We start from the raw sequence: 27,495 nt of genomic DNA, 5'->3' as shown, positions 1-27,495 counted from the left end.
ACGACGATAACATTGAAAGATGAGGCACTTTTCGATAAGCAAGCTTCAGACCCGATACACAATGCAAAATGGACCGATACTGGTAAAATTTGAATGGAGAGACATTTAAAAGCGTGGGTTTTTAGTTTTTTAGTCTATTAATTATAATAATATTGCAAAAATTCTACTGGAACGACAAACAAACAAGGAAAGTGAGTGTATAAAAACGTGGGAAAAAAATATTACAACGAAAACTAGCGTCAGAAGTATAGAGGGAAGGTATTAACTAAAACACAGGTTATTTAGATATTAATATATTTTCGAATCTATAATGTACAAAAAAATACAACTTAAATGTTATGTACTCATAACGCCTGATTTCATCAATGAATAAAATATTACATTTTCAAGGTATTAGTACTTGTCGTGTATGTTTTCTTAATTGACTGTTACCAAGTGGCAATCACCCGTAGCAAGCTATTAGGAACAAAAGGAGAATGTCTTACTCCTTTTCATTGTTTGCTTATTTATTCTTTTATACATTTGGTTGTTGAAGATATTTTTACTTAAATCGGGGATGTTGTTAACATTGCTAAGACAAGACATTGGATGTACTGGCATTGCAACTGTACAGATTAATTTGAATCTCTTCTTAAATAAACATAACGACCTATAATTAAATTTCTTATTTAATCAACCATCACTTCATAACAACTTTGGTTGTGTATGCTAATCGTAAAAATATATGTATTTTAGCTATTTACAATATTTAAACATACATACATACAATGCGTAGAAATGCACAGAAACACAAAAGGCCTTAATTAACATTTGAAGAACTAAATAACACAGACTTAACGGCCACTCACAAAAAAGATAATTGTAGAAACAAGGACTAGGAGTCTAATATTTTTATCGAAAAAGTATTTTATGTAACCAGCTTGTCTTAAAAAAGTAATTGATATTTGTTGAGATTTATGACTAAGGACACCTGCCTTTGCTTATCTCTACAATGGAAACACAGCTCTGTCAAGTAGTAAAACACATTCTTAAACATCAATTCTGTGAGCGACCAAATCTAATATCACTTTGCAATGGTTTAGGAAAACATAATTAGTTTAGTTATAGCAATATAACAGAATATTAAACCTAAGTAATATTCACAATATAAAAATACCCTTGTACGCAGACGACAGGCCAAGACAAAAGGCATGATTTTATACAAAAAATAAAATCGGCGGCGTACGAGAATGCCTCATTGTGTTAGCGACTGTCATCCTTCTATAATAAATATTTTATCACACAATCTTACCTCTAATTAGAGGAATTTTAGAAAACCCTTTCTTAATATCAGGATAATAAACAATAACTATAAAATAAATTGATTTATCGTGTAACATAATCTGAAAACAAGTCTTGTTAAACTAATTATGTTTTCCATTAGAAACAAAGACTCCCGTACCCGTCTATGTTTCTGATTAAATAAGTGCACAGTGATAGTGATCCATAGGCCCTTGCCGCAGAGTAATTTTATATGAATGATAAAAAAATATTTCTATTACACATCGATATATCACATTTGTTAATGCAGTCCAATTGAATTTATTCTGCAAGATTGGATGGAATTTTGGACCCAATTAATTATATTTTAATTAATTAAATTTACTCTGAGACAATGGGTCGTAATATCTTAAATACAAAATGAAATAGTAATTCCAATCTTCATACATAGAATTCCAAATCATATGTAACATTTAAATATATACCGATTTCTCCAGAAATGTGTAATCATTTAATGTAAAATCTACCATGCTCTTACAATATGTTCGTAATAACCATTAATTTCGAAAATTCCATATATTTTAAATAATATTAGAATCGGGTCTCCCAATTCGCAAATCAAATATATTCTAAGTAATAAGAAAAAAATACTTATAAGTATATCAGCACACACTTGATTTTTCAAATGTTATCCTTCGTCAACGTTTGTTTTAAACAGTAGCAGTTTGTACAATTTTGTTATGAACTACAAAGTTCCAATTGATTCTTAAATGAGGTAATTCCTTTCACCAAGACGAATATCAGTATATAACTAGACGAAGTCTACTCATGTAATATTGATTTATAAAGCCCACTTTAAAATTTTAGTTTCCCGTTATCAAAATATTATTTTTATATTATAGGAATACTTATTTTCGTTGATGATTATAAATACGGCGCAGCGCAGTCGTAACTTTGAGCACGTCTATCTGGTTGTTACAAAATATCGACTTTAGTGCCTAAACTTTAATAATTTAGAAGATGGAAGTAATAGGTAATTTATTTTAATACTATTGAGCTTCAATACGATGAATACAAACGCACACGTTTATATAATTATAATCGTTGTACACGATAAAATTCCTATCATCGGGCAACGGTTGTTAGGTGCTGACTTCATAATTTTGGGAAAAACGTAATGTGTATTAATGTGCTTCTAATTATAGAAGACAGAAATAGTATTCTGTAACTAGGATTGAAAAGAGTAGAAACTTATTAGAGGCATTAGACCATCTTAAGTAAACGGAAGGTAAGTATGTATGTATTTCTCCTATAGTATTGTATTTCAATTACAGTTTTGTTATATCTTAATATTTTAATGCACTCTAGATCTCAGACTGTAGCTAGCTTATTAAAGGCATCATGGTTAGTCATATTCAACGAATTACTACCGGTTAAGAATTCCATTTCGCAAGTCAAAAGGCAAAACATATTTTTCATTGTGCTAACACACGCTTTAAATTCATACATTAAAACCAAAAAGGATAAATTAAAATTTTAAGTCACTCCAGATTTCATACTACACATTGTGGAAGACTAAATGAACCAATTAAATTTAACCGTAACTACATATTAAAGTAGACATGAATTTATAATGTAGGGCATACAAAGCATAGGTATAGGTTTAATCTATGACCTATGGGTCAATTTATAAAAATACAGTCACATGTAAAACGTATTTTGGCTTGTAGGACTATTCAGTTACTTTTCAAAATTGAAATCTGAAGCTTTATATGTAATTAATAAACCTGCAGATAAATCATTATTCCTGTGTATGTAAATAACTTGTTTACATGTGACAGTACCTGATTTACAGTATATAAAAACATTTCATTCTAATATGTATCTTATATACAATGTTGTTGATTTAGGTAAATATGAGGCTGGAGTTTTTATGAATATTTTATTAGTTCTTATTTTATATGTAGTTGCAGACTTATGACTTTAGTCGACATATTATTTCTAAAATCTATTTCAATATTATCAAGAATCGCTTTATTCTATTTTTAAAAGATGGCATTGAAAAAATACTCTTTTATCTATGATTTTCAGGCACCTATGCTTTATTACGGCATGACATCATTATTTACATAACGGAAAAGTCGGTTTAATCATGCAATGGACGTGTTCTCGAACGTTATAATATAGTTTTGATTACATAAACTAGTTATGTTACCGTAAATCTGCAAAAAATATAACATTTGTGTACATTCATTCTCATCGAGACGTCGTAAACTAAGTGACGGCATTATATGCTGTTCCATCTAGCGACCAGTTACGAGTAAATAAATTTTGTTACCATATATTTATGCATTATGAATGTATTTAGAAACGACTACTTCCTTGCCTATTTCCTTAAATTTCCATGTTTCAAGGCCCTCACTTGTACTTTATTTGAAATTTACCAACTAACACAGAATCGCCTCTCTGTAACCATCGTGTGGAATGAATTATGTTATCATGGTCATCAGATTACGTAAAGCTTGGTTATCTCACTTTGTATCCTCGTCAAATGAGCCCAACTTTTTATTCATGTTTTCAATTTTTATCATCATGACAAATTAAATTGGTCAATGGCCTACGCTTCTTACTATTTTTTATTTCGAATGGTATAAAAATATTCTTATCATTATATTTTATAGACAGATTACTCGTTTCACTTGGTTTATGGGTTATCTATACATATTTTGTACGTTTATTATTTAGTTATAGCACATCACAATTTACTTCTTTAACGTATCTACGTCTTACATGTTATGGTTGGTGTTTCGAAAAATATTTTTATAGGAAAGTATTTAAAACATATATGGAACCTTACTTATATTATGATCTAAATTGAGTGAACCCCCTAAAATCTTTTAAGTACTTTATAACGCTTAAGTTGTTGCCACTCGCCAACAAATTATAACGACTACATAGAATTAGTGCTAACAGGTATCTATGGTAAACGTGCAACAATTCCTGATTAAAAACATAAAGGTCGGCGATAGCATGTACCCGATTGTCAAAGATCATCACTTTAGTGAAAACTGTCACAAAACAATTATTTTTAACTCTTCATTATAATTCAAAATTGCACTGTTCTGACGTTCAGGCTAGGTATGGTCCCGACTATATAAAGGGGAGCATTTTTAATTTATCCGTCCTGAGGTTTACTTATGTTAGACAATATTTTAGACCGTTTCAGGATACATACCACACTCAAGAGGTCTTATCGTCATTTAATTATAATTATACTTTTAAGTTTACATACAATAATAATTATTAGATAATATTGTGCAATTCTAGTATGCTTAATTTTTAACGTCAAAATTACGTGCCATTTCAAGCAATATTTGCTTTACATTATTTTTATTTTGACTATTATCAACTGAAGATGTCAAAAGATCTTATATGTTATATTTGTAGCTAAGTACATTTGTAACGTCAGATACTAACCTACTTCCGTCACCATATTAAGACAATTGTTAGTCAAGTTTTTAAATAATTATAAATCCTAGCATTTATACTGCCTGAAATGGCAAAGTATGTAAATACTGCTAATTTCGTGCCTAAACTTAATAAATAGTTTCTAACAATGACATTCAACATTGATGTTTCTCGCATTGACAAATTTACGTCATGGCCACCGCACATATAACTTACACACAGATCATTACTTTAAATGACATTAATTATAAACATTATTTTTATTAAACCATCAACATTTCTTATCGTAGATAACTATAAAATTATATAAATGAACTTTTTATCATTTCAAATATAAACAACGTTTATAATTAAGACCGTGGGATGTTCGAGCAAAACTTAAACTACCATTAGGTAAATAAGTTTATCAATAGCAAATAACGAAATGTATGTCGAGTCAATTCATATATTTGCAGCGCACACGTTTTTGATTAGATCATGACGATAAATATTAAAAGCGTCTGAAACAGAGTGAGTCAATAGTAGTAAGTTTTGTTAATTAATATTCAATTTGGGTACATTGACTTGTACTTAGAATTGTTTAAAAAAAATCGTGGAGTCTAATTGAAGTAATTGAAGATCAACATTTTGCTAAATTTTATTTTCAAATATTAGTTTCATTAATTTGAGACAATAGACACGGAAATACATTGATAATTAAACGTAGCAACATCAAAATCGTTATATTCGTGTCAAAAACGTGTATATTTAGCCATTAAGTTATGACAATACCTATGGTGCATAATTTAGATCATCAATATTCTGTTATTTATTAAATTCAAAATATGCACAATGTGCGATGAAATAGCGAAATATTCCTAAGTCAAAAATATATTTATAGCACATTTTGTTACCAATTCAAATTGTTTATTATTTACGACGAGTATACGCCATTGTGTTACGGTACAAACACCAAATAGATAAGTTAGTCCATTTATAGAATTCATATATATGTAACAATTTTATAAGGGGGGGTTTACTCTTTCTCCGAAACGACATATTTATGTTATAATTACAAATAAAAAAATATATAAAATCATTTACATAAATATAAGTTAAAATCATTTTGGGAAGTTTCAAAAATATTAACACATATTTTGTATCAGGTAAAACGCTATACTCACAGGTCGATAAAAAGTTTTGTGATTATAACATAAATTAGATCGCTGTATACAAAATTCAAAAAATAAGCAAACATAAATGGAGAGGTAAATAATGTTGGAAAAGACATCAAATAATATTTATAATGATTTAATCAATTACATAATAAGATTGAAATAAAAAAAAATTGTACCATGCACGAAAGACAATGAAATATTTTAACAAAAATATTTACAATAAAGCAACAGCTATAATTTAACAACATATTATTTACACGTAAAAATAATATTCTCCATAAGAGAAACCATTTCACTCGACGTCTCGTCATCATATACTATAATACAAATTACTTTGTCATAACAGGTAACATCTGACTTTCATACTATAATACATAACGTTCACAACGCCAAAATATGTGTTTATTTCTATACAATATTGCACGCAGTATATTTCTATTGTACATTGTGTATGTGTACTGGGCGTACGAATCAATAAAATAATTTTAAATCACTATTTTTTTTCCATCACAGGAAGCTACGAAATTCGCATCGATTCGTTTTTCGTTAAAATTAGAGCATAGTTACATACATATTTATAAAATCTAGTTTCTCAAAGAACTTAGAAGTAATATGTCATTAACGAAACGATTTATACAACTCGAAAACATCACTAGCACTACTAGACTACATTAAAGGTGTCTATAAATACGCGTATGTACTATATTATTCTCACGGGAGTGAGATTTACAGCCGCAGAGGTACCACGTAGATCGTAACTCGGAACGACGACGTTCGTTACGCTGGAATCTAAGAATCTTCGGTAAACGTCCATCCGATGAAGCGAGAAATTAATAAATGCAAAGTTCAGCGAGAGAGAGGCGCGGGCAGGCCAGCTACTGCGACAGCAGCTTCTGCAGCAGCGACGCCTTCGCCTCCTGCCCCGCGCCCGCCGCCGCGCGCGCCTCATCACCGCCCGCCGCCGCCTCCGCCGAGCCCGCCTCCGTAGTACTCTGCGCGAAACCAAACGGACAGGTCACTACCACTCCACACAACGCTACCGACCTGGTGCGCCTATCCACAACAGAGTGCAAACACATCAGTCAAATGCCTGGGAGGAGACTATACTGTGCGGTGTACATCCGTAATATTTATATTTCCAAATATAATAACGGACGTTACGCAGGTAGTCGACGTTTGGAGATTTTTATTTAGATATGCAATGATGAAACCACCAATTGTATTTATTTATTCTCATCAAGTTATCAATAAAACAGAAGATATTTCCGTTTACTACTGACTTCTGATTGCATTGACATAATACATAAAAATATTTCATTAAATTGTTGAATATGAGTAATAAGAAAATCTAATCAGAGAAAATATAGTTAATGCCTGAAAAAAACGTTTAAATCGAAAGTGTTTTTACTATAGCATTTTAAGCAAAATAATGTATTTACGATACACGAGGATCGATCAAAATATTGTCCCAATGACAATTAGACTACATTCAGGCAACATAAGAACATAGTTTTGAAGAGTGTTAACAATACGGATAAAAAAGTGTTTCATTATTTTTATTCCTAAAAATGTGCTGCACAAACGTATGTATCAGTTTTAAGCATTTTTTGGTTTGTTTTTTATTGAAAACGCAAAGAGAAAAAATTGATTAAATATTATGTATTATTAATATTAAACTACCTATGATAGATCAACCTTGATCGCTACTCGTGTATTAAGTTTCTAATAGAATAATCCGGTTTACCAGTCCTACAGTACCGCCATGCAATCGTCTGTTGTATATCTACGAAAACTGAATTAAAACGCAATTTTCTAACATTTCATAAGCGAACAAGAAGCAAAACTATTGCAATAATTTATTTTTGTTTTATTACTACAACGTCACAAAACCTCCACCACACTTTATTGTCTGTGCATGCCAAATTCTCCCACTGTTCAAAATAAGCTGAAAAGTATTTTGGAAGTTAAATCCTAAAAGCCGTTGACATTATAATATTGTAAGTTATATATTTTTTAATTTCTAAAAAATCATTATTTGCGTTACTTTTGTATTAAATAGTTTTCTCTAGGATAAGAAACAAATTATTAGACATCACATCACAAAAGCTTATCAAAATTCAGGAATGTACCAATTTTAAGCTTTTTAGACTTTGGAAATTTAAATTAAATTTATTTAAATTATTTCATTTCACTTGGTTATTGGAGATATAATAAGGATTAGGTTAAGACATCTTCATTTAGCTAACTTTGGTACATTTCCTTAAATCAGCTCTAGTATCAAGATGATCGAATCGACAACACACGCAGCAGAGCAGACGTAATAATTATAAGTAGGTCTACAAAATAATGAAAACCGATAAGGAAGTGAAGTGACTAGATGATATTTTGTATTCGCTGATCGCGTCCCAAGCTTACCGGGGTGCTCTGTTGCGATTCCCACGAATTTGTCGACGCCGAGGACGCTCGGCCCCCCACCACACTGCCGCCACCTACGTACGTACACACGTATACATTGGCAGTGGTTATCCCTACACTGACAATGTTAAGAAAACACGCTCGACGAGCATTGTTTCTTTATGTCCCAAAATATTGTTGTTCACATTCCCGAATATATTCAGACAGTTAATGGTCTCTTATAACGTTAGCCAATATGATTTATCCTGAGATTTTGTGAAGATATTCTTGTTATATCTTGAGATATAACTAGATCACATTAATCTGATTCAGATGAAACAAATACACCTAGCTAATAAATACAAATACATACACTGTTGTCTAGGAGGATTTCTAAGTACTGTCCAAACTACAGCAGAATAAATATTTTAAATCGCAATTTTGTATCACCTTGAATCTCTATTGAAGACCTACTATTTCAAAATACAAAAACAACTGAACGACATTAGTATAACATACGATGCTATGACACAGACAAATTAATTAATTTCGAAATATATCGATCACATGGTGATAAAAAAATATAATGTGTATCCTTGTATCGGTGATTGTTGCATGGCTAGTCCTTATAACTGACATGATATAAAAATAGTGCTACATAAATACTACCTAGAGGTACTTTCTCCAAATTGTTTTGAAAAAGGTAACAATTCGCGATCACAGTGGGAACCACCTCCACAGCAGTATCCATATAAATTTATTTTAATTTTGAATTAAAAATTAAAACTGGCTAGGTAGCACTTTATCTTCGGTTATTTAAGTAAATCATAATTACAATCTGTAAGAATTAAAATTATATCACTCACTTTGTAAAACTATCATTACTTTACACATTTACTTATATAGAACATACAAATATTAACAAGTTAAATGCGGTTAAAATATTTTTTTAAATTAGTCAAAACATAACTCGAGTAATATCGGCAGTATGAGACAACATCTGAACAGTCCATTCTAAGTATAGAGCTGGTGTTGTCAGAGTAGTAGCAACGTACCGGGTGGGGTCATGTCGAAGCTCATGAGCGAGTCCATGTCGGGCGGCTGCAGCGGGTGCAGGTCGGGGCGGGCGGAGCGCGCGCCCACGACCGCGCGCAGCTCGTTGCGCACGTACTCGGAGGTGCCGGCCGCGCCCGCGCCGCTGCCCGCGCCTGCAACACCGTGCGTGCTACAACCCGCGCCCGGCCCGCGGCCACGGCGAGCCTCACTACTTTGTTACCTTTACTCGACCTCCAGTATAGTAAAAGAAACAACTGTTCCCGGATCAAATCTAATTTAAATGCAGATTCATTCATATAAATCATATCAGGAAAGCGAAAGGATGTTTAAGCGCAGAATGCAAAAGTTTATTATTATTCATGCAGAGCGATAGGTATCGGAAGAAATAATTATTGTTAAAAGTTTGAACTGAGCTCTACTCGATCGCCTTACCTCACTCGTACCACAATTGACATTTAAATCAAATATTTCGATACAAGGTGAAATTGGTACTTTGTCTGCCTCCTAAAAGTTGTAGAAGTGTTTCTGGGTAAGTGGTTCGCACTCTGCGAGTGGCAGTCGGCGGCAGTGGGCGTCCGACATACTCACATGCGTGCTGATGGTCGAGGGGCGGGTGAGGCGCGTGCGGCGCGTGGGACGCGTGCGGCGCGTGCTGCGCGTGCGGCACGTGCGGCGCCAGCGGCGTGCAGCGCGCGTAGTCGCCGCAGTAACCGGCCGCGCCCGCGCCGCCTTCCTCGTAGTAGCCTCCCACTGCCACACACGCCGAGTTAAGTACTACGGACAGCGGGCACGGCGCCGTAATAGCTGACCGACCTACCTAATTCGATGCGCCTGCTCCCTTTTTTCGCGAAATCAGGGAGTAAGTGGGTCGAAGATGCCAGGATGATACAACGCTTAGCGAAAAAGCGTTGTCGGCGAAACGATAACCGTATACCAAATGATTACCGTAGTTGCACCTTACGACGATTTGTATCTCGAAATGGAGATTATGCGACCGAAAAAATCTATTTCATCGCATCATAACTACCGACTTGCATTCAAAAGATTTTCATAGATACCAGATAGTTAAGCCATAGACATGCAAATAGGTTACTTTCGTCTAGAATTTAAGAGAAGTTATCCCGCTTTTGACGGGACTTTCTATAACTAAACTCTACGGGACATGCGATGTTTTTTATTTTAACATGCTGAATCAAACTAAACTCATTTTCAATGTTCTAAACTATATCTACCATATTTCTTTTTGAAGCATATTATAACTATTGAAAAATTTATGTTTGATTATTATTTTTCCTTAATTAATAATGTAAATACCTGTTTATTTTATACGTTATAAGCAAAACTACGCTTAAAACAACTAATCTAAAACCACAAGACCACCCTTATAAGTAAATGATATAATTATTATAAGGAAATGTAAATACCGCGTAAAGTTTATTAAGCAAACGTTAGTATTATATAAAATATTGGGAGCTAAATTCTATGCCGTAAGTCGTAAATATTTTCAAAATATTGACCGAGTATATGCGTGACAAAAATTTTACGACACCGTTACGGTAATGTCAGATGAAATAAATCCTCAGCGATAAGGTTTGACGCTATGACATGGTTGCGTTACCTAGATGCGGGCGCGGCGCGAGCGGTGCGTGCGGCGCATGCGGCGCGTGCGGCTGGTGCGGCGCGTGAGGCGCGTGCGGCGCGTGCGGCTGGTGCGGCGGCCGGTGGTAGGGCTGCGGCGTGGAGGGCGGCGGCGCCGGCGTCATGGGCGTGTGCAGCGCGGCCGCCGAGTGCCCGCCCGCACCGCCGCCGCGAGAATACCCGCCTGATCCAGCCACCTGCACACGCAACACACTACATTAATATCTTCCAAATATATTCAAAACCATAAAATGTACAAAATTATTGGTTGCCTTGATTTGTTCAAACTGATTATAAATCAACTAAATAATACTTACACTGAGCTGTCGACTCAACATTGGATTCTGTTGCGATGTCGTTATTTTATTGGTACCATAATGTGGACCCATTTGACCTGTAAAGATAGTTGTAAATAATTACATACTTATTTACGTAATATTACGTACATTAATAATACAGTAAAATTTCTACCTTTATTTGTTGTTAATATTTGAACTACATACAAGAAGACAGTACTTACTGTTTTGGTGATATATTTGATGTTGATAGTCCGTACGTGTTAAAGTCACGTTAGGCGGAGTCGCTGAAACCAAGGCGTTGATGGTGGAGCCCAAATCAGCCTGTGGTTGCTCAGTAGCCTGTAATCAATATTTAATCATTATAATAATGAAAGTAAATCCTAGTCTCCGTCGATAGCTGACAGCTATCGACGGCGGATTTAAGAAATTCTTATTATATTACATTTGATTAAGAAGTGCATAAAAGTAGTTGTGATTGCTACCTTAATAATTTTTATCATACCTCTGGCGACACGAGCATCTGCTGCGTGCGCTGCAGCTCGAGCAGTCGCGCTCGCTGCTGCTCGACGAGCGCGCGCGCCCGCGCCGGGTCGGCGTACAGCGCGGCGCCCGCCTGCAGCGCGCGCCAGCGCTCGCGCGGCTCGGGGGACGCGGCGCGCGCCGGGCTGCCCGCGTACGCGCCGCCCGCGCCGCCCGCCGCGCCCGCCGCGCCCGCCCCGCCGCCCGGGCTCGACCCGCCGGCCGCCTTGCCTACCGTTTCACACTGCATCAGGCTCTGCCGGATGGCGTTGATCATGGCGTTCTTCTCCTTCATTCCCTGTTAGAATATCGTTCTATTGTTTAAACCTTACATTAAAATAAAACGTTAAGCCTGCAGTAGTCATTAATAAGACAAATTAACAAGACTGTAATTTTTATACAGAATAAAACACTTACTTGTCGTTGCCGAACATTAACGTCGGCTGCCGATCGGTCAGCGTCGGGCATGTTCTCGATCACCTCATCTAAGAGATCGGACAATGTCTGGTCGCTAGGAACTTCACTGTCTCCTCCTCCACCGCCTCCACTCTGGGCTCTAGTACTGCCACTGCTACATAGAATAAAGAAATGAACAAATAAAGTGAAGTGCAAGTTTATGGAAGTTGTGTAGAATGGAAGCCTCGCGGTAAGTACGTACGGGGGCTGGTTGTTGTAGGCGAGGTGCGGGGCGGTGGTCCCGTAGTGCAGCGCGGCGGGCGCGGGCGCGGGGTAGGCGCGCGCGCCGCCCGCCAGCGCGCCGCCGGCCAGCTCGCCGCTCTGCAGCACCATCTGCAGGTGGCTGGAGCCCGCCATGCTCACGGGGCACTCCGCGCCGCCCGCGCCGCCGCCGCCGTTACCACCGCCGTTCATGCTGGTTCGACTACGATACACAAATTATTCTAGTTTCACCAATCTTACAAAATGTTATTGTCTGTCCTATATATGCAATATTATACAATTTACAAAATTTCACATGTTATTACAAATAAAATACTCCCTGACAAAATACATACTCAATGATGGTGATTAATCTAAACTTACTACTACTCCAATTCAACAAGTAATGTGCCAAGTGGCACAGGACCAACTAATATAAAATGAATTTGAGGCCGTCCCCACGGATGAATTGGGTGTAATAAAACCGGATCTAGACAATTACAATATAATAGAGATAAAGATTGAGAAAAAGAAATTGATTTAAATAAGTCCGAACAATTCACCGTCGCTGCTACGTCAGCTCATGATTAAAGGACTCCGGTTGGGTCCGAAACTAGTCAGGCAATCACGATTAATACACGTAGGTAAACGGTTGCATCAATAATAATGAATCATCCTCATGAAAGTTATTATAAAAACCTAAATGGCAAAAAAAATAATAAGTAAGACTTACTGGTTCGTGCCGGTGAGTATATTGGAAAGCGTCGAGACGTGGTGTCGCTGCGGCGGTTGCTGCGGCTGTTGCGGCAGCTGCGGCGGCTGCGGCGGGCGCGGCCTGGCCGTGGGCCCGTACGCGCGCAGGTTAGGGTTGGGCAGCGGCAGCGGCGTCGTCGGCGTCGTCTGCTGCCGCGCCAGTAACGATACCAGAATTTGGTTCTTTTGGCATAAAAGGCTCTGTCCCAGACTACTGCTGGTTGCCGGGCTCGTGGCCGTCGAAGAAGCGGTAGACGATGCCGCAGGAAGGGCACTCGAAGTAACCTGTTTCATAGATATCCCATATATATTACAATGCACAACGATTGAGAATGTACATGTTTAAAATTCGTACAAAATACCATCTGTATTACCTGCTGGTTTTCAGGCGTAGCCCTCTTTGAACTACTGGACATTCCTTTAGCATCATCGAACTTTCGTTTTACTGCGGCCATTCTCTCTAGATAGTTTTCACTGCTGTCGTGAGGTCGTCCGTTGCCTGCCGGCCCATTACTACTAGAGAGCAGCTGTGAAAGCAGAGCACTAGGTTGTGACACTCCTCTGGTTCCATCTGCGGAATTTCTCCTGTTTTCCTCCGCATCCTCGTCTGTTTTTTCATTTAGTATCTGAGACGTCAAAATAACTTATTAGAACCATGGAGTTTGTAGAAAACATACAGGATCTATGAAAAAATACATACCCTTAATAAGACATCAGAATTATTATGATGCTGCCCCTGCTGCATGGAGTGCGTCGCGTTAGGCATGTGCGAGCCGTGCGGCTGGTGTTGCTGATGCGGCTGGTGCTGCGGGTGCTGCGGGTGCTGCTGGTGTTGCGCGTGCGGCTGGTGCGGCTGGTGCGGCGCGTGCGGCGCGTGCGGCGGGTGCGGCGGCGGGCGCGCGTGCGCCTGCGCCGTGTGCAGCGGCGACAGCGCGGCGCTGGGCGTGTGCGGCGTGTGCGGAGTCAGCGGCGTATGCGGAGTGTGAGGCGTATGCGGCGCGGACGTTTCGCTACCCGTAGCCTCCTCGTCTTCTTGCTTTAGCAAATCTTTCAAGATCCGATTGTTTGAATTAACCCCGCTATCGTTACCTGTTTGCTTCTTACTAAGAAGTGTCCGAAGCCTATTCGGTTCTTCTGCGGGCTGATTAGAAGGCGGACCTTCACCCGGAGTCGGTGTTGCACGTGGGGTTAAGGGTTGCGAAGGTCCTTCGACACTGTCTTTTCGGTCTTTAGACTCTTCGCTCGACATGTCACCCAGCAAGGACCATGGTTCTAGGTCAAAATCATTAAGAAACTGGCCTTCATTGGGACTTATAGGAGAACGATATCTGGGTTCACAATTCGAAGATTCCCCATTTCCAACAGATGCCATTAGCGGCCCACCAACAGGAGGACGAGGTCCGTCCGCTTCTAGAAGATCCATATCTTCGTCACCGAGAACAGTGTGCGTAGACATTATAAAATCAGGCTCTCCCGATGAAGGCTTTGCTCGAAAAAGACGAGATCGAGCTATAACTCTAAAGCTAGGACTGTCTGGAGTAATGCGTAACCGAAAAGGTTCGCTAATCGCGGGTGGTGCGGGAAGACACACAGCTTCTTGCAAGTGTGCAGTAACACGAACACGATCACTATTCTCAACAAGGTCCAAATAACGACTACCCACGAGAGGTATAGCAGTGTTTATTAAGTTTTCCACTCCACTTAAATCACAAACTGAAAAAGAAACATATTAATATAATTAGTAACTACAATCCCCATAAATATTTTTCTACTAAAATTATTGCAATAGCCAAAGTAAAGCTATGAATTACATAAATGCAAATATGGTAAGTTTTGAGATTTTAGATTTTCTAAGACGTTGATCTAACTTACATAAAATAATGAAGTTGCAATCCAATCTGAAGACGATATGATCGGACTGTTTGGCGGTGATGGCGGGCGGGCCGCCGTCGCCGGGGAGAAGTGCGGCCGACGCGTCCTCGCAGCGCCGGATGACGCACATGACGGAGCCGGCCTCCTCCGACGACGAGCCGCGCACGGGCGCAGCGTGGATCACGCACTCGGCGTACCTACAACACAAATACATGTTCCATGTATGACCACAATAATATCACATACTGACTGACTGTATTGTAATACTTAAGAAATTTCAAATACAAGATAAAAATAATCTATAAAACAAGTACAACAACGCACACTTTGTTATTTCTTGAAATCAACAACGTAGACTAAAATTTCTAGATATTATTATATGGTACCGAAGTAATGCGCTCTGCGTATTTTTCTTTGTGATTGCCTTTATTTGTGAAATAGATTTGTATGTACAGTAGTTTTGCATTACTCGACGGTAATACGTATTAGTTACATGTAATCGGCCTCTTATCGTGCGACCGTCGTCAACATCTACTATCACGATGAAAAAGCAAAATACGTTCGCATATCAATGTTTCAGTGGTACATATTGTGTCAATGTCTGTCTGACTAACATATTTTTTATTCTTTCAAAAGCGGGCTACGAAAAAGAACTTACCCAACACTGTCAGTCCCATTGGAATTTTTGATAAGGAGACGAGCTTGTATAGCTTGGAATTTGTCGATTTCTCCCGCACCCCAGTTAAAAGTTTGTATATTTCTTAACAATGGTCTCAATTTTGCATGATCTTTGACATGCAAAAGGGAGAAAATTGATTTCTTATACAGCTCAGTTCTGTCCTGCAGAGTGAGCTCTTTAATATTTTCGGTTATACATTCAATTTCAGCCTTTGAGTTTATTTCCAATAAAACCCAACCGAGGGTGCCGGTGTAATGCTTGAGAGCCTAAAACAAGCAAATTTTTTTCAATTATTATATTATGGAATAACGAATTAAAAAATAATAATATTGACTATTATAACACGTAAAATATGTATGATCTTTAAGAAAAAAAAACAATAACAATCCCATTCGTACACTTTTTGTTTACTACGATATGCCATATTGATATGTTGAGTTTTCTTACCTCTATGAGCGAGGTGAGCTCGGAGTACTGTAAGCCAGCGCAGGACGGCTGCGTGGAGCTGACCTCGCCGGCCTGCACGGGCGACAGGCACTGCGCGACGCGCAGCGGACACTCCTCGGGGCACTCCCGCCGGCGCCGCAGCACCTCCTGGATCTGCCGGGTGGCCTCGCGAACTATTCCGTTCTTATCCGGTTGCTTGACTTCAGCGAGACAGGTACCTAAGAGCTCTTCAAGTTGATTTATGGTTTCGTTTTCGAGTTCCCGTCGCTTCTTCTCGGTGATACACTTATTTCTGAAAAAAAGAAAAATACCAATAACTAATTTTGATACAATATGTCAATTATTTGCAGATTTGCTTCTCTCCATTTAATCTGCTATCCAAGTTACAAAATTTTCAGGTCCTACAGTATAAACAAGTTAACGAGTAACGTCATAAAACAAACACAACAAATAATTAGGTTTTTAATACAGTAACGATTACACTGATGTCAAATTGGTCATCTATGAATGTATATAATTAGTAATAATTGCATAGCTACAAACCTATAGTTAGTTATATTATTATCAACTCATTCTCATATTTTAAATGATAAGATGCTAATTCAAAATGATAATTCGGGTGCCGTCATCCTATGTAGGTATATAGGCATGTGTTACTAGATGGACAACAACATGTGTTATTTACTTAGGTACAGTCTATATTTTTTCCGGAAATATTTTCGGGTTATGGATAACCTCAACGCGACAGTCACCAAAAAGATATTAAAACGAAAAAGCAACTTAACAATTATTTTATTCCAACCGCAATTAAAAAGTTTAGACGAGTGTAAAAAAAAATGTATTGTATTTTTACACAATTAGCCAGAACATACAAGCATGTAATACACCAAGAACAAAAACCCAACTTCGTTGCCAAAAACAACTTTAGGAAGTGTTAAACGCCGTACATTTGAATAATTAACATTTAATTTCATAAATCTAAGTCAGTTGGAGCGTATAGCCAGGAGTAGCAGGTTCGACTCCTGTCTGAGGTTTGATTTTTTCACTATATTATTTGTAACGCTTTCTGCTTAATAATTACTAAGTCAAGTCCTAATTCTGTACATTATTTTAATACTCTTTAGAAACACCTTCAACTTTCAAAGCCCTTCATATTTCACACATAAGGCAAATCTCTTTTCTGTGAGCTTTACGTATGAATGTTAAATATACAAATATAATGAAACTAATTATAATTTGTTTACATACTTTATAGTCCAGTAAATAAGGGACTTACTTAAAGCAGTTGGTTAAATCTGTGTGATTTAAGTATGACTCTTCTAATTACTTATTAAATGATTTTACCGAAAACGTTTAAATAATTGGCAGGTTTCTGATTCCCAGACATAAAAGAAACAAAGTAAAACTTTGACTTTAAGTCTGTTATAAAAATAACTAGTCAATGGTACCTTTGTTTTGACAACTTAATAAACTTAATACGTATAAAGTTGACGAGCACCAGCACAGTTGCACATGATTGAAAGCTCGTGCTGACATGAAGTTTTTTAAAGTTTCATTACATTTTCATTTATCACTTCAAGCAGCCTTTCAATAAAAGCTTATCAGAAAGACCAGCTACTTGGTATTAATTTACTTAGATAGGAAACAGGTTCCTTATAAAATTACGTGTTTACTATTAATTATAACCTAGGCTATTTCAGCATAAAGACAACAATGAGACGTTTCCGATATCATGATGAACACACAATTTACGCGAGTTATCGTGACGCATAAACCAGATATCAAAAGTGACTCCTGGCAAGAAAAATATGCTGTAAAAGATTACTACCAACTATTTCGTCATTCACTGCCCTGTGCTAAAACGACAGCATAAAGAAACTATTATTAAAGAACACAATCCAATCGTAATTAAATTCTAAGTAAGTAAAAGTTCAATATTATTAATTGATCATTAAACAGGTAGACGGGGTAACTCTGAAGTAGGACCATTTAACATGGTTCTCTGGTTCCCGCACCTTTTCTACTCCTTCTACCTTTCAGATCGTTTGTCCATCTGGCTGGTGAGATGTCCAGCACTACGATTGTAGATTCGCAGTCTCCACGCATGGACTGGTCCGCTCCGACAGCCATCAGTCGTCCGACTGACATGGCCAGCCCACTAGCAACTTAGCTTGCCGATTCTGCAAGCTATGCCGGTGACCCCAGTTCTTTTCCGGATAATCTGGTTTCGGAAACATTTCGAACATAATATGTTTGTAGGTTTGCTGCATTTAAAAGTAAAAGACTACGTAATCGATATTAAATTGTTGCTTGTAAACGACAAAGCTATATTGAATTATTATACTGCTAGCTTTTACAGGATAGCTATTTATTTATATGCGTGCAGATTACTTTATTCACTACTCTTCAAAATCTCCAGACTGAATTGAATAGAATTTTGTAGGGAACTCATGATTAGGGTCCGAAATCCGAAACTAGACAAGCGGTTCCCTATGTTATTTTTCTTGCCTCGCATCCTTCTGGATAGTATTTTTCTACTAATCTGTAGATTCGTACCTAACAGCATTATGTACAAACTATCCATAAACTACATTATTAGCACACAAGAACCTTTCTATTTTTATTTGTTATTTCTTCGTTACATGAACTAATTCTTGGTAGTAATATCTAAGTAAATATTAAAAAGGAAAACTCAATAACAAGGATGTCTGCATTGAGTATTAATTTTAATCGACCAGCCGTCTTCGAGACAATCTAAACAACAAGATATTTGGTACTATCAAAGTGACGTTAAATACAAAAGGTGTCGATATAGATAGATAGATATTAGATAGTACTAAAATGATAAAGGAATCATCAATCATAAGTGATCACCGGGTGAAACAGCTTCTATTCCATAATTTACTGTACAATATACACGTAAGTACTTACAATACAATGTCAATAAATATTGATGGCCCCATTAGTTAATTAAGTCTGGTGAGATAATTAAACTGTCGATGAGTTGTACTTTTTGGAGCCAATTGGATAAATGTATTGTCTGTTGATTTTATTATTCCTCGGTTTATCATGTAACGAGATTAGTTAAAACTAAAGGCTGATATAGCAAGCACTAAGTTTTTCATATCGCTAAAAAAACTACGCGCATGCAGGCTTAGAATTAATTACAATCATGCAGGTGTTTTAAAATCAGTATCTATGATTGCCAAAAACTTATTTAAATCGAATAGTGTCTAGTAAATCAGACATTAGGTGTAACACACAGACACGATACATTATAACACGAAAATGCAAAGTATTGAAGTTCACCAATACATATAATACTAAATGTATAATAAAACGGAGCAGTCATATTTTTATTTTACACATATAGCTGGGCTTCATGATATTCTCTGCAATTAGCTACTTACAGTACATGACCAGCTAAGGCTTTGTCATGTTTAAGCCCTACCTAGAAAATGGCATATTTACTCACTGTAAATTTATCTATATTTTAATTACCTCTAAAATTTCAAACTACGAAAATAAAAAAATCGTGCCATTATTAAGAAACTTAACAAAGAAAATCTAAATTCTAAACACATTGAGTTAGGTTGGGCCTAACTCAATGTTCTTTGCGATGCTGTCGTATATGAGTATGTATGCAGCACGTATTGTTTGGCCAGTCAACATGAATAGGGCCAGGTGCACCGACCACCAAAAGTAATGTATAGCCATTCGGGAAGGCTGTCTACGAGTTTCCTTTATTATATTATTATTATTAAACATCAAGCATGAGTTAGGGTACTCGAATGCAATGACAGCGACTAAAATAAATAATATAAAATTGACTTATAGCTTCTAAATAAAATTATATTCATTTAAAATATGATAATAGATAAACTATTTGATATTGTGCATATTGTTATTCCTACGACATATTAACCTACTGATTGACTATAGATGATAATAATATGTATACTATCAATACTGCATTGAAGATAACGATACATGTAGACATAACCTTCAACGTAGATGTGTTCATGTTAATATAGGAATATTACATTTTTTTACAGTTGGCTTTAATTTAATTAAGTGCATTTGATGGTGTGCAATGTAAACTCTTTGTTAAATAAAGTATATAACTTTAAATGAAGGTATAAAGTATTTTTTTGTAGGATGATGTGAATGTTATTACGTAATTTTGACTTTAATGGATTGTTGTCAAATATAAAGAGTTTACTGATAAACCTCATTCATAATAAACATTACGTTCCGCGGGATTTTTATGTAAATACTTAAAAATAACAGGTCATTATAGTATCACAATAAAAAACAGTGTATGGATAAATAGAAAAGTGAACGCTTTGCTTACATACATACGTTGGAACATTAATAGTTTTAAAGTAAAGAAAAGAGTTTTTTATTTCAATATTGGAAATTTGACGACACAGCTTTTGCAAAGGAGTGTTATTTTCTTATTACATAAAATATACTTCAACCTACGGGTAAAGAACGTAAAACAAATTTAAAACACGTAAGCCCTCTTTAACGAATAATCTAAGCACGAACTACTACGTCACATAAATAAGAACTTCCGAAGGTCCATCTCAAAAACCCAGACATTTCCACCAATGTATACACATTTTAAGCGTATTAATACGTACAGTTGTGATTGTGGCTTATTGTCTGACTTTTTTCTTATCTTCTTAACCGGCGCTGTCACGCTCATCTTGCCTTGCATCCCCCTCCATGTGTCTCCCAGTTGGAGGTCACAGGATTCAATTCTACAGAAGCAGCAAACAAAATAAACTTTTATTAAAGTATGATGTTTTTTTATAACTATTATAAAAATGTATTGCGATGGTGATTGATGAATGGTGATTTAAAGATACATTTTTATGTAAAAAATAATTATACTCTATATTACATACCTATGTATGTATTCTAATAAATATAGTGTTACAGTGGTGGTATAAATCTACTTGAATACTACTTAAAAATAAATAATAACAAAGGAAGCATTCTTTACTATGCCTACGATTGCCCTCATCTTGTTTTTACAATAGTACCTACAAGACTGAGTCATGTTTGCTACTAAGCGAGTAATGTATTGTATTTATTCAGGTTTTTAACTAAGTATTTATATTATTATCAAAACTTTAACCAGGTGAGGATGTACACTATCGTAATGGACTGACTATCAAGGAATAGTTATGTTCTCATTGGCGCGACTCATATCAAATGCCAAGTACAGAATAAGCTGAATCTAAAGACGCTTACACACCGATACTAAACGAAGTTGCTATACTAAATTATTAAGAATATTAAATATCATGCATGTGAAGGTTAATTCATAAATCGTTGGTATTATTTTTACATTCAAGTATATATATAAATGTAACTTGCACATATTTATATTGTTAACATACATTTATTTGAAACAATGCATATTTAATACATTGATTCAGTCTTGGTGTTTTGCAGACTATGAGGAAATATATAACTTATTTGTTCCCGATTCAATAATTATAATCAAAAAGCTTTTAATCCCTAACTGTGATTGTTTATTTGCCTTTCAGGCATTTCTCATGTGCTTACAGCCTACTTGGGCTTTGATGTTTTTTCTTTGCGAAATAAGTAGCTCTAAGGTATAGACACATTTAGATGAATATGCTGTGTGGCAGTTTTATAATATGGTTACTACTTGCGGTTATAACTTCCGGTATAACAGCTACAATATATAATCTATTAAATAATTTACATGCCAAAACGTAACACCGGTCCTACAGAAATCCGTCTTATATGATATAGCGTCGAGTCAATAATTTAATATCGAACGATATATCGCATCTGTGTGGGAGAGCCTTAATGCAAAAGAGGGACAGAGATACCAGTTGAACGACGCCTACCGAGGAGCCCCACTACGCAACCTCACTGCGACGGCCGCGCAACCTTGAAATAATAATGTTCGGAATAACAACAACGCGCCACAAGCGTGACCAGAAATAGTATAATAATTCTCGAAAATGTTTGAAGCCTCTATCTAGTTCCTAGTATATGTTCATATCCTGTCTGAATTTGAGTCACACAACTCAGACTATATACAGAGACGATACACACAGGTGTATGTAATTAAAACTTGAACAATATAATATGGAAATGCTAACATAATTAATTGAACAATGCAAAGATCGCATTGTCCATACATAATTATTTCAACTCTACATTTATTTAAAGTTTTAGTTAAGCTGACACTTAAATTCGAATAGGTGAAAGTTGGTAAGCATTGTCAGCGCTCCGCGGTCGAAGGTTTCGCTTTTTCAATCGTTACTCAACAGGTATTCGTCATCGAGACAACTATACTTGACTACCTCTACATAAGCAACTTTATTGTAACTTCTTATATCTGATTTTATTACACCGAGTAAGGTCGTGTTGCTTAGCCTACTACACTGTGCACTAGTTCTGACATAATAAAACGGATTTTACATTTTATGCAGTGTAAATATAATTTTGCAAAACCAAACGACCACGATTTTCTCTTGAATGTGAATAGTGTGCGTACGTATTTTGGTTTTATGTAACAAGTAGAAAGCCAGAAAATGACGTCTCGATTAATATGACATTAAACAATTATTATGCAATCATAGGCCTGAAAACTTGCTTCGTGGATATTCAGTACTATTTTTGGCAGGACACAATTGAATAAACGCAATTATGAACACTTTTTTTTAGTTTAATTTAGTTTTTACATACTATTAGTCATAATAGGTGTCAGGTTTGTATTTAAAACTGTTTATAAGATTTGATTGTAATACTACCACATAATATTATAAGAAATGTATACAGTTTGTAAAAAAGCTTCGATACGCAAATAGTGATATTCTCTTAGATCAGATAAGAGAGTCTATCTGCGCCTTAAACGAAACAGACGGAGTTTTGTTATGGCATCAAAATTTCATAAAAAGGGGCCAGCAAAGGGTACTCCATCAAACAACTGTTACTGTTAGATCTTGCCCCGATAAGGACGTCTTGGACGTTTTGCCTTGATAAGGATGCCCTGGCCCACGGCCGACCTTGAGAATTTCCAAAGACTACATTGAAGATTATGTACAACTTAACATGATTGTGCCTATTTTTTTATGTTTCTAGAGAACGTAAATGTGTACCAATAGGAAGGAAGCATTAGATTAGACCTAGCATAAGATGTTTTTACTCCGAGTGAAGCCATGTAAGTAATAACATATAGAGTTTACGATCGCAAGAATGCTAAAAGGTGATATAATCCATCCATTGAAGTGAGTAGTGAGCGACATATTTTTATTAAGTATCTACTATACGTCATGTAACCCAAGACCAGAATATATTTTTATCATGTTCGATGACGCTACAAAATTACAAAGCAGGTGATAAATTAGATAATCCGATAGGTGGATGGTGGTTACAAAATTTAATTTAACCTGACGTCATGGATTAGTACTGTAGTCTCGAATCATGCAAATGAACAACTGCATTTCTCATCTGTACTTAATAGTACACGAAAAATCTATCTGTTTTAACAGCCCACAACCGGCCACGTATGTACGTATTTCCTAAATGCGTAAAATTAATAAAACTATTTCACAACATTTTTCAATGAGTCATAAGTAAATCATCTATAAAAAATAGGTACTACTGAAAAGAGCTACATGAACTCTAAGTACAGCTTATATTTAGCATAAGGTTTTATATTAGCGTTTAATTAGTGAATAGCTACTACATACATGCCGTGTGTTGCACTTATTCCTTAAAATAAATAAATAATTTTATTTTTGCAGTCCTGTGCAAACTCCGAAAAACGTCACTTACCCGGAATTCAACAGCTCAAACTTTTCATTAGCACCGAGAGCACGAAAGTATAGAAACTTTTTTGGAATTGTTTATATTTAACATGTTTGCGCAGTTTTAATAAGTTACCCATACCATTTTATAGGACGTAGAAAGTGTTGTAAAAATACTAAGCCTATTTGATTTAAAAAAACTTTCACTTATGAAAGTTAGGGCGGCTGAAACGTAACATACGCTAAAACATCCTTGTTTGGTTAAATTTTACTATGTCTTCGTTGCGTTAGTTTTTACAAAGATTTATTTTACTTGATATTGTCTGCCTTAAGAAGGGCAACCTCAGAATAATTCATACTATTTATTTCAAGTTATTACACCATTGTTGTCATTATAACCCGACATTACTCAATCATATTTTAATATACCCCAAAGGCTTATTAACCACCTCTTGCGATAGCAACCGAATTTAGACATACCACGTGATTTTAAAGAATCATAGAAGAATAATTTAGTTTAGGTCAATCCATCGTAGTGAGTATTCCATAGCTACACAGTGGTACTACAAGATTTTGTACTTGTGCTAACTTTGTTTGCATAAATTAAGTATACTAGAATTGAAATGGAAGTAAAACATATGACTTGAAACTAAAACAATTGAGTTTTGCGGAAAGGAAATTACTTTTGTCTTTCAAGGAGGTCTGCATTTTGAAAACCTTGAAATGTAAAACAAGTTTTACGAGTGATACACACGTGTTAATAGTCCTACAGATTACATTCAAAAGTCATGTGTGTTAAGTAAATGTTTTGTAATTTGACGTTCTTGCACAAAATCCTAAATGGTGTAAACTTTCGATAAACTAGATATCATACACCCTCTCGTGTTAAGCAAAGAACAATGTACCCTACGATCATTTAATATTTTCTTATTCTATGGATAACAAGTCAAGACTTGTTGCAGATGTATGTAACTTCACCAAGGTCATACTTAGTCATGTTTTACCCTCTACGTAAAAACCCTCTGTCTCTAGGCGGCCCTAAGAAGCCCCCCGGAGAATCTCAAATCCAGCTAGCTCATGTTAAGGTTCCAAATGCACCCGAACACTATTTGTTGTCAAGCAGTCCTTGCATAACCAAAAACCTTATTTTTCTTAAACACAATTTCAGAATCAAAAACATACGACGGGTAAGTGGTTCTGCTTCTGGATGTAAGCAGACATTAAGAGCAGCATTGTCACCGTATTATTTTCATATGATTTGAAAATAAAGATGGTATAAATGTGTACCGTCTTTATTGCCGATTTGACACAATTCATTGTTAAACAGATGTAAAAATGAGGTATAATGCTGATTCTGTATTTTTATTACGAATAATATGAAAACATATGGTACCTTATAATTCACATTTAGCGAATGCATAATACGAAATTGAGAGGTGCTGTTTAACTCAGGTTACACAGTTCTGAAATTCTGTTTAAATTGCCCATGCAGTTTTATTTACTGTACTAAATTATCAATGGGCTTGCTACTATTATATTTTCTCTGAGATGTCTTTATTGTTTTATTTGGGGAGAGTTAACATATATGAATTAGCACGGTATGCTGTTTTCTTAATTTATTTACTCACGGGATACAAGTTATATTTTTGTACCACTTGTTGAAAAATTATGGTTATGTTTAGACACACTAGTTGCCGATTTAAAATATTAATTTAATGTCGAGTTACGTAACGAATACCACGATAACGACATTTCTCTTGGATTTACATTAATCATTCGTTTCTTCTTACGCAATGGTTTTTTTACTTTAGCCGAGCGTCCCTTTAATTATTTTCGCAAACATAAGATCAATTCCAAATGGATTAGCACATATTGTTGGTATAATTATTTCTTATCTTTTGTAATTACAAATTTTATCTACACTATGTGACCTGCAATCATTCTGGGTCTCGCTGTTGTGTGTCATTGGTCCGGTCTGCGGTGTTATGACTTGACTGATTACAATACCTATCGTTTGAATCACAGGGTAAACTTTGAGAAACAAACTGTTCAGCATCAAATCAACAAAAATGAATAAGTTAATTACTTACTCAAACAGTTACACAGCAAGTTAATGCTCTTTCCATATACAACTGAATGGTGTATGTTGTACGATAAAACCATTTGTATGTTTATAGCACAGTATACGTTTGAGTAATATGAACTAGGCACACATAATCTATGTATTTCATGTGTCATTTACCTGGGCAAGGTGTTGACAGCAACATCAACATCGAAGAATATATCAACTAGTTCATCCACATCCGAATCCGGTGTAAGCGAGGGTGGCAATGTGGCCGGAGGAGACGCAGCCACATTGACTGAGTGGACCCCGCAATTGAAAAGCACTGGTTCTGTTTGTACCATAGGCAGCATGGCTAGAATACACTTAAACGTTCACTGCCACTATTTAAGAAACGTATGTTTCCCTGGATCAGTTTTAAACAGCACAATACGTATCCGCATCCAAACATACACTGCATTGCGCCACGACCGCTGCGACGCTATTTTTTAATACTACTAACGTATCTAAATCCACACTTTTAATTCGACAGCTACACAAATAAACTGAAACTGCAAAAAAATGAATAACGTATCAGCAATTTTTAATATTTGTCGACTATATCATGCAATAACTTTATTACGTAGTGATAGTGCAATTTCCTATCGATATCCGTGCGAAACGTTCGCTACAAAACGACGATGAAAGTCAACTGAAAGGCGAGACGTAGATATACACACATCCTTTTCGTTCGCCGCTTTACAAATTATCAACACGACGGGCGGCGCGGCGCGACACGACGCAGATCGTCGACGGTGACGACGACAGCGATGGCTAAGAGCGTGAGAAGGTGGACTGACGGACTGAACAGTATCGCTATTATGGTCACACTAACGCTACTCTTTGCGAGACTCACTCTACTGCGATCTCGCTCATCGACACGACCGCGCCAAGTTCGCCGAATACAACCGAGAATGTACGATTTAGAACAACGTATAAATAATACATACAAAAAATTGTTTGCTATTTTTCATTAGCCGTCATTTGTGCGAAACACAACCGAATATTATAATCATAAACAATAGGTATGCATAAAGGTGCAGACTATATGTATAAATATGCAATATGATTATGGACAAATAACAATTCTAAAAAGATTGTCAGTAGCAATTTCATTCGTCTACTTAATTATAGCTGTCCAATAGGATTGTAAAATATCCAAGAGGCCTTTAAAAATATATCGTGCTAAAATAACATGTTGGTTATAATTCCTAATAAATAAGGAACATAATATCTAACTATCTAAAAATATATACCTGAACAACAAGGTTAAGCATTGTTTAATTACCTTAAACATATAATAATTTCATTGTAGAGTCATTTTTGGCTCTAAATTTTTTGTCTCAAATATTTTCACGATATTCCGAAATAATTAAATGGTTCAAATCATTAT

The 27,495-nt window shown here is 36.1% G+C and overlaps 1 protein-coding gene across 1 annotated transcript; it reads right to left on the bottom strand.

Moving 5' to 3' along the window:
- Positions 1-277: 277 nt before the first annotated feature.
- On the bottom strand, positions 278-27,078 carry LOC113504928. The gene is made up of 19 exons (XM_026887448.1): positions 26,244-27,078; positions 20,846-20,965; positions 16,200-16,491; positions 15,732-16,018; positions 15,074-15,270; positions 13,902-14,914; positions 13,576-13,827; positions 13,182-13,486; positions 12,450-12,671; positions 12,209-12,362; positions 11,775-12,089; positions 11,494-11,611; positions 11,291-11,367; positions 11,055-11,170; positions 10,954-10,973; positions 9,924-10,085; positions 9,335-9,487; positions 8,301-8,374; positions 278-6,877 (listed from the first exon to the last, which is right to left on the bottom strand). Exons 1-19 carry the CDS (start codon positions 26,414-26,416, stop codon positions 6,761-6,763), a joined length of 4,167 nt encoding a protein of 1,388 aa, XP_026743249.1. The 5' UTR covers positions 26,417-27,078; the 3' UTR covers positions 278-6,760.
- Positions 27,079-27,495: the final 417 nt, after the last annotated feature.

The sequence above is a fragment of the Trichoplusia ni genome, chromosome 23, assembly GCF_003590095.1.
Source record: "Trichoplusia ni isolate ovarian cell line Hi5 chromosome 23, tn1, whole genome shotgun sequence".
In the NCBI taxonomy this organism is placed as follows: Eukaryota; Metazoa; Arthropoda; class Insecta; order Lepidoptera; family Noctuidae; genus Trichoplusia; species Trichoplusia ni.
Note: the sequence above shows the minus strand (reverse complement) of the source record. Positions and strands in the feature narration are given on the sequence as shown.

Coding starts and splice junctions, on each gene's coding strand:
- LOC113504928 (XM_026887448.1), bottom strand. CDS start 26,416: ATGCTGCCTATGGTACAAACAGAACCAGTGCTTTTCAATTGCGGGGTC. Junction 20,966..26,243: donor GCTGTCAACACCTTGCCCAG/GTAAATGACACA, acceptor CTGCTTCTGTAG/AATTGAATCCTGTGACCTCC. Junction 12,363..12,449: donor GCCTACAACAACCAGCCCCC/GTACGTACTTAC, acceptor TATTCTATGTAG/CAGTGGCAGTACTAGAGCCC.